This window comes from Rousettus aegyptiacus, unplaced genomic scaffold (genome assembly GCF_014176215.1).
Source record: "Rousettus aegyptiacus isolate mRouAeg1 unplaced genomic scaffold, mRouAeg1.p scaffold_m13_p_2, whole genome shotgun sequence".
In the NCBI taxonomy this organism is placed as follows: Eukaryota; Metazoa; Chordata; class Mammalia; order Chiroptera; family Pteropodidae; genus Rousettus; species Rousettus aegyptiacus.
In genome coordinates, this window is record NW_023416295.1 from 57,494,606 (window position 1) to 57,510,489 (window position 15,884).

Genomic DNA, 15,884 nt, shown 5'->3' on the forward strand with positions numbered 1-15,884 from the left:
TTAACACAATCATTTACAGTGGTTTTACTCTGTGTGTTTTACATATAATACCTTAAGGAGTCAAGTGGCACAAAATTAATTTCCCATTTAATTACTTTGTAGGCTTGAAATTCTACATGTTGATTTTTCAAAGGATGATGCACATTTGTATTTCTAAATTCAATTTAAACTTTCATTAGGTAAATATATTGAAGAACAAATACTCTATCATCATCCACTCTTTCATATGTTTTGTTACACATCTGCAGAGCACATAACAGGTGCTAAAAATATTTGCTGATGGATCCAACTTAATAGTTTGTATTTGTTTTTGGATTTCCTTTTTATTTCCTGCCTGTCAGACTTAGCTCAACGTATTACCTCCCTTTCATGCCCTTTCTTAAGACTCAGTATTTGGGAGTGTCTTTAAGATTTATAACTAGGGGGAGAGGGTCAGAACAATGTTCTGGATCTTAAAGGAAATTTGCCACATAGTTTTGCCTGCCTTTCACATGAGGACCAAAACAGATGGTTGTTGAAATCACCATCCTAGCTAAGGGGACAGAAGATCCCATAATTGCTGCTCCATCGCCCAGAATCCCCATTCCTCAAACTGCAAAATGGAAAGGACCAGTGTTGCCCAATCACAAAATCTTAAATTGTTAAAAATATGTAACTCTTCAGTAGATAAACTGACTATGCTACCTTTTCAGTCAACGAAGATGATTTATTGATCATAAAACCCAGTCTTATAGTATAGAAATTCAGGCTTTCATTTCTGCAACTTCAAAAAATGTTCAAAATTATTCTTGATGAGAAAGGAGGAGACATTCTATTTTTCCTAAGTCTGTGGCATTCAAGGGACTCGTACAAAGCCAGCTTTATCACCTGTATTATAAGTTATATTATCCCACTGATCTTGCATTTTACAAAAAGCTATAACCCTTGGTATGGATTTAACTGGCCATTTCAAACAGTCAAGGAAGTCTCGAATATCGGCTTTTCTCCTACAATTTCTATTTTAAAAATAATGCTATGGAAAGCCAAAACAAACTGTTCTCATCAACTATTGCTGAATGAACAAAGTTCAATTAAACTTAAAAGCCTTAGCTATGGATGATTAATTTGCCTTGTCCACTCAAAGTAGAGTCTTAAGAACAGCTAATAATACTTGTGTACATTCTACTTCACTAAGGTAGTAATAAAACAATGCTCTCTCCACTAAGTCTGTCTAAGACTTCATTTAATGGGTCAGGAAGAACGCTGCTGGAACAATAAGTAATATACAGAAAATATACCAACTCCTAGATGTAGCAAGATTGATGAGAAAATGCAGAGCTATAGGATTAGCGTTTTCCATCAACATGATAAACCTCCAGCTCTAATACCCTAATGCAAAATCTGCTTCAAAAATATTTAGTAGCAAATAAATAAATAAATACCCCCCCCCACACACATTTAGAAGATATTAGGGAATCTCATGCATATTATTTTGGTAAATTTTGCTTATTCTCTACCACAGGAAAAAGTATACATAATTATGAGGAGCCAATAATGACAATGAAATACTGCCATGAGAGATGAAAGTTCATTTTCCCCACAAAGAATAAATAATAAAAATACCATTTCACATAAATCCTATGCTGCAGAACTTTCAAAGAGCTCACGCTTAAATTTAGCTTTATAGCTTATTCTAATGACCAACTGATACATTTTATAGTCAAATTAGAAACTGATTTTGATTAGTTAAAATAATAGCACTAATTGGAAAATGTATTTTTTAAAAGATACTGAAAACCAAAGAACATTTGAAAAATACAATTTCTCTGGCAGCATACATACCTAACAGCTAATATAATTGTTTTTCTGATATAAAAGCTATCTAAAACTATCAATTTTTATATAGTGTTCAATTTATTCCCAGTTTCCTAATTATAAAAAATCTCCACCAAAAAACCCCCAGTGTTTACAGACACTGCAAAAAAAGAAAGATAAAATAGCCAAAAATACTAGTGCACTTCAAATATTGACATGCCCTTCCATTTTCTTTCACAAGTTAGTCTTATGTTTAGCGTCTGTTCTTGATGTTCTTGTTTCAGTCTTATTCTTGCACACAATGTCCATGAGGTAAGTAAAACTACTCAAACTTTGGAGGTGTGGAGAGTATTAATCCAGAGAACAGGCAATGAGGTCTTGGCCCCAACATTCCTGGCATGAATGTCATGACAAGCCACTATCATGACTATGCTTCAATTCTTTGGGGTTGGGAACACTGTGTGGTAGGATGCATTCACCCCCCTCCTGGCAATTCTTGATGAGTCGGGGTAGAAATATTAGACTAATAGAGAAAATTTAAAACATCAGGCTGTACATTGCATCTGAGAGTTGGAGTGTGTGTGACTCACAAACTCGGTCTGTGGATAACGGAGCAGGGATGTGGGCCTCTGAAGCTAGGGCTCTGCCATGCCTCCAATGGTATTCCCGACTAGAGTCTGGCTGAAACGCTCAGAATCTAGCAAAGCCACTTCTCCATTTCTTTTCTCTGAAGTAGCCTCTGAAGCTCTCCCAGAACTCTGGTATGGTTTTTATAAACTTCTGTGACTCTTTGTTAGGAAGAGTAATGTCAAGATGCTATACACCCTGTCACAAAGTAGCCGCCTTCATCCTTATCCAATAATGCACCTCATGCCTTTTATTTATTTTTTCCTCATGCCTTTTAGATATATGTTACTTATATAGCGGCACAGTATAGACCTGCATTGTCCAGAACAGTAGCTGTCAGTCACATGCGGCTACTGAACACTTGAGGTGTGGCTAGTCCAAATTGAGATGTGCTGTGAATGTAAAATATATGCTGGATTATGAAGAGCTGGTACAAAAAAAAATGATTGTAAAACATCTCATTAATAATTTTTGGGATGCTTGCAAGTTGAAGAAGTTATTGGAACTACTGGGTTAAAGAAACTACATTATTAAAATAAATACCACCTTTTTAATGTGGCTGCTAGGAAGTTCAGAATTATATGTCCTGCATTATACTTCTCTTGTGTACAAAGTGCTGGTAGAGATGCTGTTCATTTTATGGCAGACTCTAAGGGAGACATGTAGGTGACTCCTCTGGTTTCTGGAAGCTTTGCCATAAACACTTACGACACAAGGCAGCCAGGACAAAACACCCAGTGTAGCAAGAGCAATAAGTACAGCTTGCACATTGTTTGAGTCAGGCAATCTGCATCCTTCTTCACCCAAATTCCAAGCAGTGGGGACTGTGTACCGGGGAAGCTGGTACCAGAGAGGTGATTTGCCTGGGGCCACAGAGCTGAAGGAAAGAAGCAGATCTGACTCCACAGAGCACACTCATTCCCTGACACCATGCTGCCTCTCCCGGGATCTTTTTACGAGTGCAGGAGCTGGAGGGCAGGAGACCACCACATCTGGGCTGGAGTGTGAAGGGCAGAGTCCAGGGAGCAGCCGAAGTGGGAGAGTCTCAAGGCTGGGGTTAACCTAGAAGATGAGGACAGGAAAAGCAGATTTGACTGGCAAGGGGGGACGTGTGGAATACAGGGAAAGGTGTCACCCCAGGGACGACAGGCTGATGCAAGAGGAGGGGCAGAGACTAAGTTCCAGGACAGCAGTTTAGGGGAGATGTGATGAAGAACCGAGGAATGAGGAGGGGATGGGAAGGCAAGATGAAGGGCGAGTGCTTGTGACGAGAACTGGAGCCTGATGCAAGCTGAGGGTGGCGTCAAAGACGAGCCAAGAATGCGACATATGTGTGAGAATATGGTGCTGTAACAGAAATGAGGAAATCAAGCGGGGAGTGGGAAGATAGCAGTGCAATAAAAAAAATGTCTGACATTTGTGGCTTCAGGCAAATCACTCAAGCTTTCTACCAGGACTGGAACAAATTATAAAACTGAAATGGAATTGAAATAATGAAAAAGCAATTAATATGAGAGTGGGACAAAAGTATCGTCTTTAGTGATAGAAACGCCTTGCTTTGGATAAACTCTAAGGAAAATAAGTCATGGTGGTAATAATCTTTTCCAAGGTCCCTAAAATGTGTGTAGTGAATCCCAGAACAGTTCATGTGCAGTCTTGTGCCTGAATTTACAAGCATGGCTCAAGGCTTTCTTCTTCCTGCTCTGCTGCCAGGTTGGCCTGCTTGTTGCATTCCCTGCTGGCCAGCACAGCTGTCCTATATGGTGGGTAGTCCAGCTACCTGGAGACCTGGGTCCCACAGAGAGGCCAGTGGGCCTTGTCTTATTCACTTGGTTGCCCCCTGAGATTTCCTGCACACAGCTAATGTATACTGCATCTCAGGCATGAGACAGTTAACTCAGGCCTAGCTGTGGTCATAGTGGTCACTAGCCCCGGTTTCAGTAGCAGCGGTGAGTGAGTGCTGAGATGATCTGAGAGAGAGAAGCCTCCCAGGAGGGGGCTATGTGGACCTGGAGACCTGTGCTAGCCATAGACACTACCTGGTGGGGCCCCTGACTACATATTCAATTTGAAGGGGATTGTTCCTGCTTTTTAAATTTTTCCCCAGCTAAAGGACATGAGTGATAGATCTTTAGTCTTTAAAGATCATAAGGGTTAGCCTGTGTTTCTGTGATTTTTCAGATACAAAGGTGGACCACAGGATCTTTAAAAAGATCTGTCAATTTCTAGAGACCCTTTAAAGACTCACATTTGCATTTCAACATATCCTTCTTTATTCTAGGTAATTTTTCAACTTCATGGGCAGGCTGGAGAGGATTAATAACATAATGTAGTACCCTGCAAAGGTATTTCCACTGAAAATAAATCAGCTTACAACTCAGAAATGCTGACTGAGATTGCCCCTGAGGGATATAAAGGACGGTTCTGTCATTAGGATGGGTTCGTATAGGCTACTAGGTCATAGGATGGGAAATCCTTCTGAGAGAATCGCTCTGATGCAGAGGTGGCTGTGAGGGCAGCGAGCAGGCCACCTGGTTGTTCTTCAAGTTACTTCAGCCTCTGACACAGCAACAGGTCATTCACACTATTACAGAGATTTACTGAGACACAGTCACTGAAGTTATATGTTCCACAGATGACTTTTATGCATTCTAGGAATGTGCTTATTCATTTGTAACTGCACTAAATCTTCTACCTAGTTATTTGGTACCAGCGGAGGAGGCTCAGAGACAAAACTGCCTCCAGTCCTAAGCCATGGGAAATCAGACAGACCAAGAATCTGCAAAGTAATTGAGAGATGGGAACTGGGGTCTCTCGGGCATCTTCTTTTTAGATTTTCATTATATGTCCTCGTCTTTCTTGCCAATACTGTCTGGCTGTCTGGTCTACCAAGGGAGGGCGTTCTTATGCAACTGCTCTTGTGTTGACAAGTACTACTCTGACCAAAGGCTGACCACTTGAGTTCTGCAGGGGCCCTCTGAGTCAGCCCACACACAACACTGAAGGTCATATTCCACTTAGAGGCTGAATTTTTTCATCCTCAGACTATAAATCTTGAACTATTCACAAGACTATAAAATCACATTTCACATATTTTCTAAGCAACCTACAGCTTAGAAAACTGATTATAGCTGATCACTAGGGTTTGATGTGACTATGCAAGTGGCCAAGTTAGAAAATACTTCTCTATAATCCCAGGTGAAATTCAAAGAGTAAAAGCGATAGCGTGGAACTTTTTTCTCTTTTCCCTTCTGTATCTTGTAATGACACATAACAGTACAAAAGGCTAAATGCATATCCCCTAAGCTCCAGTTCTTTCTAGAACATTCTGCTGTCTGCTGAACTTTAGCCTGGCCCACCTACCCTTCCTTAGTACATGACTATCATTTTATTATTAATTTATTTTCTAATTAGAAATATGGAGATAATGATCAGGAAGGGAATATGCCCAATTTCATGTTCTGCACAGTATCTGGAATCCATTGCTGGCATTCAAAAAATTTTAAATAAACGTGTGGAAATATTTTACTTAGCCATATGGATGAATAATCACTTGCTAGATTGGAAGAACTGTCATTTAAACAAAGTCTATTATTATTTAAGAACAAAGGCTATTTTTTGGTATTTGACACCAGTGTTAGAGGAGGTACTAGAGGCATGATAGTTTGGGGGTATCTGGTGTATTAAAAGGTAGGTCTCCAGATTCTGTGCATTATCTTCAATTTCTATAGTTTTGTTTTGTTTTGTTTTTTAAAGATGCTTTTAGGATGCTCAAAATCTCGAAATTCATATTTCCCAGCTTAGAAACACTAATTTAATTATCTTGAACAAATGAGTTCTTTTCTAATGACACAATATTTCTATATTCTATCCATAGTTTGACTAGCAGACATAGTTTGATCCTAGCAGACATTCATTTTATAATGCAACTGGGGAAAACCATACTTCATCCAACTTTCAAGTTTAAGCACAAAAAAGGCAAAAAGCATCTCTGTAATAACAATAACAATAATAACCCTCACTCTAGGCACTCACATATATTAGCAACCACACACACAAAAAAAATCATTAGGTTTCAATCTGGAAAATATTCAACACAATTAAGAAAACACAAGAATCATGTTGCATTAGAGAACCATTTTAATTAACAATGACAGCCAAACTGTCTTGGGAAAATATACTTAGCGAAAAACATTTTTTCTTTTTTCCTCTGCATAAAAATGTGGCCAAAATGTGGCCCAGGGCAGTTATTAAATTTAAAGCAAAGGCGAGGCATCTTTTAAAAAGAACAGCTAAAATTTCTTCATTTAACTACATTAAAACTGCCAAACTGAAACAAAGGGGACTGGAAAAAAGGCTTTGGAATAATAACTAGGTAGAATTACTTAGTATTAAGAATAATAGAATACCTAGTTTCAGTGGGATACTAGTTTCTTCAAATAATGCAATATTTTGAACATATCACCTCATTGTGGTTTATTACTTCATGATCCCAAGTTGACTATAATTTCCACGGAGAACTCTTAGGCTACACTTACAAAGGCCAAGCACTGTGTAAGGTTGGGCTATGGTAATATGAGGACAATACTGGCAAAACACTGACATTTGGAAGGATGTTTTATTTTCAAAGGGGACTTGATAGAGATGGGCACTTTATAGGGAATGCTGGGTGACGTGGTCACATAGCACCCTGCTGCCCATGTTGGAGCAGATACACTTTAATGAGCATGGTTCAATGGGGACACACTTTCTGTTTTAGGAGAGAGCCGGGAGGCTGGACTTAGAGCTAACAGTTCTCTCATAGGGCTATATCACGGCCAAATGAGCTCCAGAGGGCTCATCTTCCTTGCCTTCTCAAGTATTCTTAATGTTTTCTTGTTGCTTTAGGAATTACCCTGCTGCTCAGCCTTCACTCCATGAAGTAATGAGCTCCCTGTCTCTGTGGGTTCAAGCACATGATGGCTGATTGGGTAAAATGAATTTTGAGGTCTCCTCCAATCCTGTGATTCTATGAATTAAAGACAGATGATTATTTGACTTGAAGAGTTAATGAGGAGCTCAAGGAACTTTTGATGTCATGCTTTAAACCACCAGAGATTAGTTACTCTTAAAATATTACTGAATATCAGTTAAGGTTGGTATAATTACATTTTGGAACTGAGAAATGTGAATTAACTTTACTGTCTTCATAAATCGTGGTAAATATATGTATGCATACAACACACATACGCATGTAACTACTTTAGATTTATATTATGATGTGGCAGTTTCATATTAGCTTGATAATGTTTATATACAAATCAAGCTTGGCTGACGTTTAGCCTTTTGGAACTAAAAATTCACTTCTAAAGTCCTCTGGTCCAGCTCCTTTACATGGAACAACTGAGTGTTTATATACCGACCATGCCCAGTCCAAAGTAAAGATAACTTTGGAAGAGAACATTTTATAAGCAAACAGTCCATATATTAGAATAAATTATTAAGGGTAAAACAATTCTTAATTTCTCCTACTTCACAAGTATGGCCAAAAAATACTTCCTAAAGCTTAAAAGCTATTGGTAGCTATTTCCAAAAAAAGAAATATGAGGTTGTTGCTGGTTTTACATTGGAAATATTTCCCAGTCTATTGGGGAGATAGCTCGTTTGGAATTAGGAACACTAATATCCTCTTTTCAAGGCCAGGCTCCATGTCTTAAAACATCTTGTGTTCTCAGCAACCAGAACTATAGCCATGCAGATAATGATAAAATATAGAGGAAAACATCTAAATTAGCACTCACATTCAGCACCAGGTAAATTAGTACATAAAAGCCCTAAGTAGTGAAGTCTGGCTCTATTTCAAGTAAATCTGACTTATTCTCAAATGAAAAATACCACACCAAACTTTCATGTTCTCTTCTTCCTGTTTAACACTAAATCTTACAAATTCTTTGAGCTCAGCTCAGAAAAGTCACTGTAACAGTTTCTCCCAAAGGGGTGGGGGGGGGGAACCCTTAGAAACAAAACTCTAGCAAAGACTTATTTCTCTCCTGAGAAATTACAACAAAAGAAGAGAAAAAAGCAGTGTATTAAGAATGTAAGAACCAAATCACGATTAATCTGTCTAGTTAATCAAAAGAGAACCAATCTGAGTATGAAGTTATGCTTCTAACTCATGTGGTCCCTGGATCACTGCTGATCCGTCAGGGAGTTTACATGCATCACTCTGCAGCCTTGTTAGCTGCACAGGTGTTACTGGGAGAAGATACTTGGACATTACACAGTAAGTTCAAAGTGATGGAAAAGAAACATCAAACAGGGAAAGCAAGCACTTGCTGACTACAATAATACTGTCTCCTCTATGCCTTCCTAAGAGGGAGTATTGAGTAACTTTTTGGGCATTATCGTAGTGAATGTGTTGACTCCTAGGATGGCTGTATCTATATTCTTAATTCGATTTAGCTTGTTCTAAATTTCATTTTATATACACACACATACATATGTATGTACATATAAAAATAATTTACTTTTTAGTGTGAGAGAGTGAGATGCCTCAAAAGTATTTTAGAGAGAGTACATAATAATAAATCAATAATGGGATTTAGAAGTGCCAAAGCATTCATATTCAAACCTACATTAAGGTGTGCAGTCCAATCCAGAGTTTATAATTATAAAGTATTCTCTACTTTGAGTATATAGGTTTCATATCTTATTTGGAATGCAAGGTACTGTATTTTGAACATTAATATTTTATGAGAAAGTTGATTCCCCTTAAATATTAGATTCATGATGGTTTGCCACATTCCCAAGTGTTACTGAATTATATCCGACAGAACCTACAGCTCTGCTTTCATAATGGAAACCAGTGGGGAATGGGATTAATTTGGAAAAAAATGGTGTTAAAAATTTTCAATTAAATATTTCAAGCATGAAAAATAGCATAGCAATTATAAAACAAACACCCAGGTATCCATTATCCAGCTTTATTAAATATTAATAATTTGTCTTTTTTGTTTCAGATTTCTTTCTTTTTAAAGAAATAGAGTTGGATTATATCCCCAAATGCCATTTTCTCCGCCCCTGCTCCCAGGCCTGGGGTAACCATTCTCCTTACTCTATTATCATTACAATGAAAAAATTTAACTGTTTTACATGTGCATACATCAAAAACATAATTTACAGCCACAACCTGAATATTTAAAAACTTTATACAAATAATATCATCTTGCACTTATTCTGGAAATGTTTCTAGAAATTTACCCATTGCTCTAATTAGCACGTATTTTAACCCTTGTATATGCTTTAATTGTTTAAATGTACTGCCAGTTATTTAATCATATTCCTATCAGTGAATACTCAGTATTTTCCCCTAATTCTCCATTGCAAATAATGCTGTCATTTATTTGCCCTCAGGTAGAATTGTTCTTTCATCTTAACCTCAAGCACTCTTGAACCCACCCAATGGTGTTGTAATATCCAGTCTCTTAAGACAATGCCTCACTCTGTTTCTCCTGGTCTGTCATTCTCCACCCTGGACCATATGCCTTGACCATGGATTATTTCTCTAATTCTTCCCTCTTCTCCACTACCACCCCTTCTTTCTATTATTTATATAGTTTGAGCTGTTATCTTTAGACTACTGATATTCTCATAGGTCTTTGAGATGCTAGGCTTGTCTCTTTCCAAACAATCCTCCACCTTGCTGCGTGCTGGGAGAATACATTTAAAAGCCCAAAATGGCTGTGTCATGCCCTAGTATCACTCTCACTGCATATGGGACACATATTTTTCATAGAAGTTCCCCAAACCAGGCCTGCATTTCTCTCTGGCCAGTTTTCATTCAGCATTCTCTTCCTGCTGGTACCTATGACCCTATATCCATCCCATGCTGGCTCTGAGCACCTCTGCTTATGACTGGAAATATTCCTGTTTATCCAGCCAATGCCTCCTCATCCTTTAGTACAACTCTGGTTCCACATTATCCAGGGAACTTCCCTACCCATTCTCTGTGCTCCCAATGTAACCTCTAATGAGTCCTGGCACTCGCCACTTTTCACAGACATCCGCAGAACCACTTGTGTTCCTCTGAGTCTGAGTGCTGCTTGAGGGCAGGGGCTGAGTTTTATTCGTCATTACATCCGGGGACCTAGGAAAGCATCTGAGATACTAAAAGGCATTCAGACACTGGCTTAGCTGAAGTGGAAGGTAGCTAATCCATTAAGTGTATTTTATTTTCACAATAAAGGAAAGCCAGTCTACTTGAAATAAGTAGATTTACTATGGAATACATAATAAAAAATGACATATTCAGCCCTCTATGAATAAGACATCTGTTAGCCACCACTTATGCATCAACGTGTATAACTGCTACTAGTAGCACCACAAGTGCCTTCTGAATCACTAGATTACATCACAGCCAGAGTTGTGAACACTATATCATCATCACCTACCCGGAACCTTCAACACCTTCACAATGCACCATACAAGGGCAGAGTCAAGATTGTTTTCAACATTTCCACCAGGACAAGATCACATTCCATACCCACCTGTAACAAGCTCCCTTACTTCCGCATCAACAGATTTTCTCAACAGTCGCAACAAGGCAGGTATCCCGCCAACATTCTTCATTGCTATTTTATTTTCATCAGTGGACTTGCCAAAAACAAGGTTTCGGAGGGCACCACAAGCATTCTTCTGAACTTCCAAAACTCTGTGGTCCAAAAGATCAACCAGATGCTTGATTCCCCCTAACCTACATACCTAGAATGAAAAATATTAGGTACCAGGCATAAGTGACAGGTGATGTATCAGCGATCAAACAAAAGTCTGTGATGGAAAGATGATGGGAAACGGACAACTCCAGATAATCGTAAAAGGTTCCTTTGTACTCTAAATAGCACATCTTTTGAAAATGTTAAGGACATTCTCCAAGATGAAACTCTTTTCCTTGGTTCATAGCTTAAAAACGGGAAGGGAGATTGAGGTGGATAATGGCATGTGCACGTAGCACAGTCCTACCCCAAGACCCTGAACACACACGGCAATGTGCTTTCACTCCCAAGCACAATGAAGACACAAACGCAACCAAGCTATGTGCACGGACAGAGATAACATAGGAAAGAATTTTTGACTGAAGCCATTTGGTTTTTAGAATTGTCTCTCTAGGCTACTCTCCCTAAATTTTCTTCCATTTTTCCATTTATTGGTATATCACATGAATATTTCTAGGCTTTATTTATTGCAACCACCTTTACATCTATAACTGATATGTTGTTTTGCACGTTAAGTTGATGAGAGACACAAGTTCTACATGACATCATAGGGGGAAAAAAGGCCTTAAACATCGAAAGAAAGAATCTGTATGCCAAAAAACTTTAAAATGTGAAATAAAATATTCATATATGTTCAGTATTAGTAACGGTTACAAATCCTCTGAAACTTTACTAAATTGTATGTTGGCACCAATCTTGTCTAGAATCTCATAAAATACATGAGTTTACTAGTTTCATATGTCTCATAATTTTTATCTAATAGATTCTTGAAAAATACTTAAAAAAATGCAGGTTAAATCGATTTTAGCTTCATGTTTTATAAACAGCCATATAAGTGGACATGATATGAAAATGCTAAAAGCACTCTAAGAAATATACTCATCCTAGTTTTTTCCTGGGAAATACTGAACTACATAGTTCAGGAAAAGAGTATTTGGTATCAAAATATCTGTCTGAAAGGGCATCTGGTAACATCTTAAGCACACAGCAGGCGACTGCTGAACGGAAGGCCCTGCCTCTCCCCAGGCGCCCTGCGCACTGGTCTCGTACCTCCATCTTCACTGCGTTGTCGCCGAAGCACAGGTGCTGCAGGTAGGCTGCCGCGTTCGCCTGAACTGAGGGGAACTGGTGCTGCAACATGTGAATGACTTCAGGCAGCTCGGGATCACGCCAGGCAAACTCCCTACAGGAGAAAGACACGGCTTCAAAAAGAAAGGCCCAGGTTTTAACGATATGATGAATGAAACATTTGGCACAAGAAACAAGCTCAGCGGAGACCAAAATCGGTAGTTACAGAAATCCTAAAATACGTCTATATGTAAATAATTTTTTTCCCCCTGACGAACATATGCAGAGGCCCAGATGCTTATGATCTTAAAGAAATCATGATGCACAGGAAGAGATTCAAGGGAACAAAGGATGTTCTTAATAACTTTTTCATCCTTGTTTTCCCCCTCTTGATTCTAATTTTATACTTTTCAGGTAAACAAATGCACTTTAGCTAGATGAGATGTCATGCTTGAGGAGAGAGAAAGAAGGGCTACTGGGACTACACAGATCTGCTGTTAGCCTAGAAATAACGAATATTGTGGGCCCGATGGTTTTTCAGAAACTTAATATTGATGATTGCTCTTGATTATAAGACAGAAACATAGAAAATTATAAAAAAGAAAAATTATTTTATCAGTAATCCTGTGTACGAAAAAACCCCCTACTGCTGACATTTCCTGGTCTTTTTTCTATATATGTATGCAAAGTCACATGTGTGCATATAGACTTTTTTCCAAAGACCTGATTACTATTAAATGACACAATATTTTACGAGTACCTATTCTGTGTCAGGTACTATCATAGGCATTCTATGTATATTAATTCATTTATTCTCATAGCAGCCTTATAGATTTGGAGGTTGAGACAGAAAGGCTAAGCAACTTGCCTAAAGCCACATGGCAGAGCCTAAAGCCAACAGCAGAGCAACATCTGAACTCAGGCAATCCGCCTTCGGTCTGTGGCCGCCACTTCTGCGCTATCCCATTACTTGTATAATGAATATACAATCATATTAAGCATACATACTTTTTATAATTTGCTTTTTCAGGTACTACTACCACATTATCAGAATTTTCCTCTGTTTGGAATCCTTGTTAAATGTGAACTTGTGCTTGTATCATATGAAGATCAGCTTCTTACAAATGGTTCACAAAGCAACAAATTTGTAGACTTTGATTACAGGATAAAGTTAACAGTTGTTCCAAAAATGGATTAATACTGAATAAACTTAAAAATAAAAAGCCTTTTAAAGTAACGACCCAATTATATTTCTATTGCCCAGTTTTTAAAGGCTCAGAGCCTCTCCTGGTCTGGGAAAGCTCCATGCATTAACTTGCTTGTCCACTACAAAGGGTCAGGTCATTCCATACCTGCACACACACAGACATACCACCGATTCAAATGAATATTTAATAATCCTTACTATGCTGCAGGTACCACGGTCAGTGCTGCAGACACAAATATTGAATAAGATGTAGTTTTATGGACAGGGTCTTGTATGCCAAACTAAAAAGTTTAATCTTAATACTAATAACAAGAGTTATTATTTATTGAGTTTCTCTGCATCAAGCATTGTGTCAATAGCTTTAGATGCATTTTCTCATTTACCTTCACTGTTGCCCCATGAGGCAGGCACTATTAAATAACATTAGATATAGACAAGGATATAGACCTGGAATTAGTAATTAAGTGGTGGAGGTTAGTGAAGCCCAGGTGGTCCCCACAAAAGGAACAGAAAGCAAATGGAGATTTTGAAGCAGAAGAGTGAGAGGATGTGGCGTGGTCACATTTATCAGAAAGATAACTTTGGTGGTCTAGTAGAGAATGTACTAGAATCAGAAAAGACTGGTGGTGAGAAGACTACGCACTACCCACACATTTGCTCAAGACAAAACAGAGCCATCCTTGATTTTTCTCTTTCCTTTACCTTTCTTATCCAACCCATCAGCAAGCTCTGCTGACTATCTCCAATGTATTTCATATAAACCAAACCCATCTATTCTCTCCATCTTGTCGGGACCACTCTAGTAAACTCCTACATGCTCTCTCTGCTTCAAATACCACCCCCTTCTGTGACCCATTCTGCAGAGCAGCCAGATGATATTCTGAAAACTCAAGTCAATGGAGATTTCTGGCTTGAGGGATACATCGGATGATCATGTCATTAACAGACATTAAGAATACCTCAAATGCCAGAGGCAGGATAACACAGCAGAAAAATCACAGACTTTAGAGTTAAATTGCCTGTGTTGAAGTCCCAGGTCCTTCATTTACTATGTGATTTTGAAAACCAGTTAATTATTTGGAGCTTCAGTTTTCCCATCTGTAAAACAGGAACAATAAAACTATCATTTTTGCCTTCTAAGTCTGGCTGTGATAATTGTGATGATCCATATTAAAATATTTTATATACTTCAAATTATTATACAGATGTTTTATTAATGTTCATCATCCCTGAAAAATGAACTATTATATATAGGGGGCATTCTCTGCAATGATAGGTGTCCCTCCATGCACTGAAACTATTTTACTGTGTTAACTATTTCTAATGAATATCTGTCTAAAGTCCATTATGTACCTCTATGCTGTATTTAACAGAATGGAAGGAGTGTGATTTACTCTTTCCCTGGTGACTCATAATCATTACAAATAAAAATTTTTGTTTCTTTAAATGGCACAGGGGCGGTCAAGATTTTCTGGCATCCTTGAGTCAGATAACACAAAGGGTAGGCTCTAGCTGGAGTAGGGCAGTTAGGTTTGGTTGGCATCAACTTTAACTTTGATTTTCGGCAGACATTTACCCTGGAAAGACTGCTATCAATTCAATGCCTGCCAGGATTTGCTTCATTAGAACTTAAGTCTAGACTTTTGTTTTCATCCATGATTGAGTAATAAGTACTGGATTTTGCCCTCGTACCATAAACAACTATAAAAGCAGACTAAATGAATGAGGAAACTGTTGTTCTGTTCCTGAACAACAAGTAACAGAAGAATGTAATCTTTGAGAGAAGGGAATTACCCTATGAGCTCCATATTCACCTAGCTTTCTGCCTGAGGGCACTTTTTGGATCACGGCACAGGAAGTGAGCATATGAAGTAGAACAATGATGGGCTCGGCCGTCTGAGGGGGAGAATGGAGGACTGGAGTGGAGAGAGTTCTGCAGAGGAGATTCTGTAAGTCTGTGGGAGGATTATTAACAAACTCTTAGTTGAGTGTTGGGCTGTGAATGTATAGGGCACATGTATAGGTCTGCTGAAGAGTAGCTGCTGCTGGACTGATTGCTGAGCATGTACTCACTTCGGCAGCACATACACTAAAATTGAGAGCTGAGCATATGCTAGGGTATGCTGGACTTCCATCCCAGTCAAAGTGCAGACATTACTGAGCATCTCAGCATTCAGTCTCCAAAAAGGCCAAGTTTAGGAGTAAGATCCTTTCCACAGAGTTAGAGCCACGTACTGGGAGTAAAATAAATCTGAAATAGATGCATCCTAACAAAGAACAAAACCAATCTCCAAGGAATCAAAAACATCTGTTAGCTGATAGAACACAACTCAGTACTCTTAAATAGGAGACAGCATAATCCAGAGTCCCCTACAATGTATGATCCACATAGTTCACATATAATTTAAAACAGCTAAGAATAAGATGAAACAGAAAAA

The 15,884-nt window shown here is 38.5% G+C and overlaps 1 protein-coding gene across 14 annotated transcripts in view; it reads right to left on the reverse strand.

Annotated features, from left to right (window-relative positions):
* PKP4 (plakophilin 4) overlaps window positions 1-15,884 on the reverse strand; it is a 215,294-nt gene that overhangs the window by 26,956 nt on the left and 172,454 nt on the right. For all 14 annotated transcript variants that reach the window (XM_036236113.1, XM_036236124.1, XM_036236114.1 and 11 more), the window contains 2 exons: window positions 12,222-12,354; window positions 10,947-11,160 (listed from right to left, as the gene is read on the reverse strand). In XM_036236113.1, the coding sequence (XP_036092006.1) occupies window positions 10,947-11,160; window positions 12,222-12,354 (347 nt within the window). The remainder of the gene's footprint in view (window positions 1-10,946; window positions 11,161-12,221; window positions 12,355-15,884) is intronic.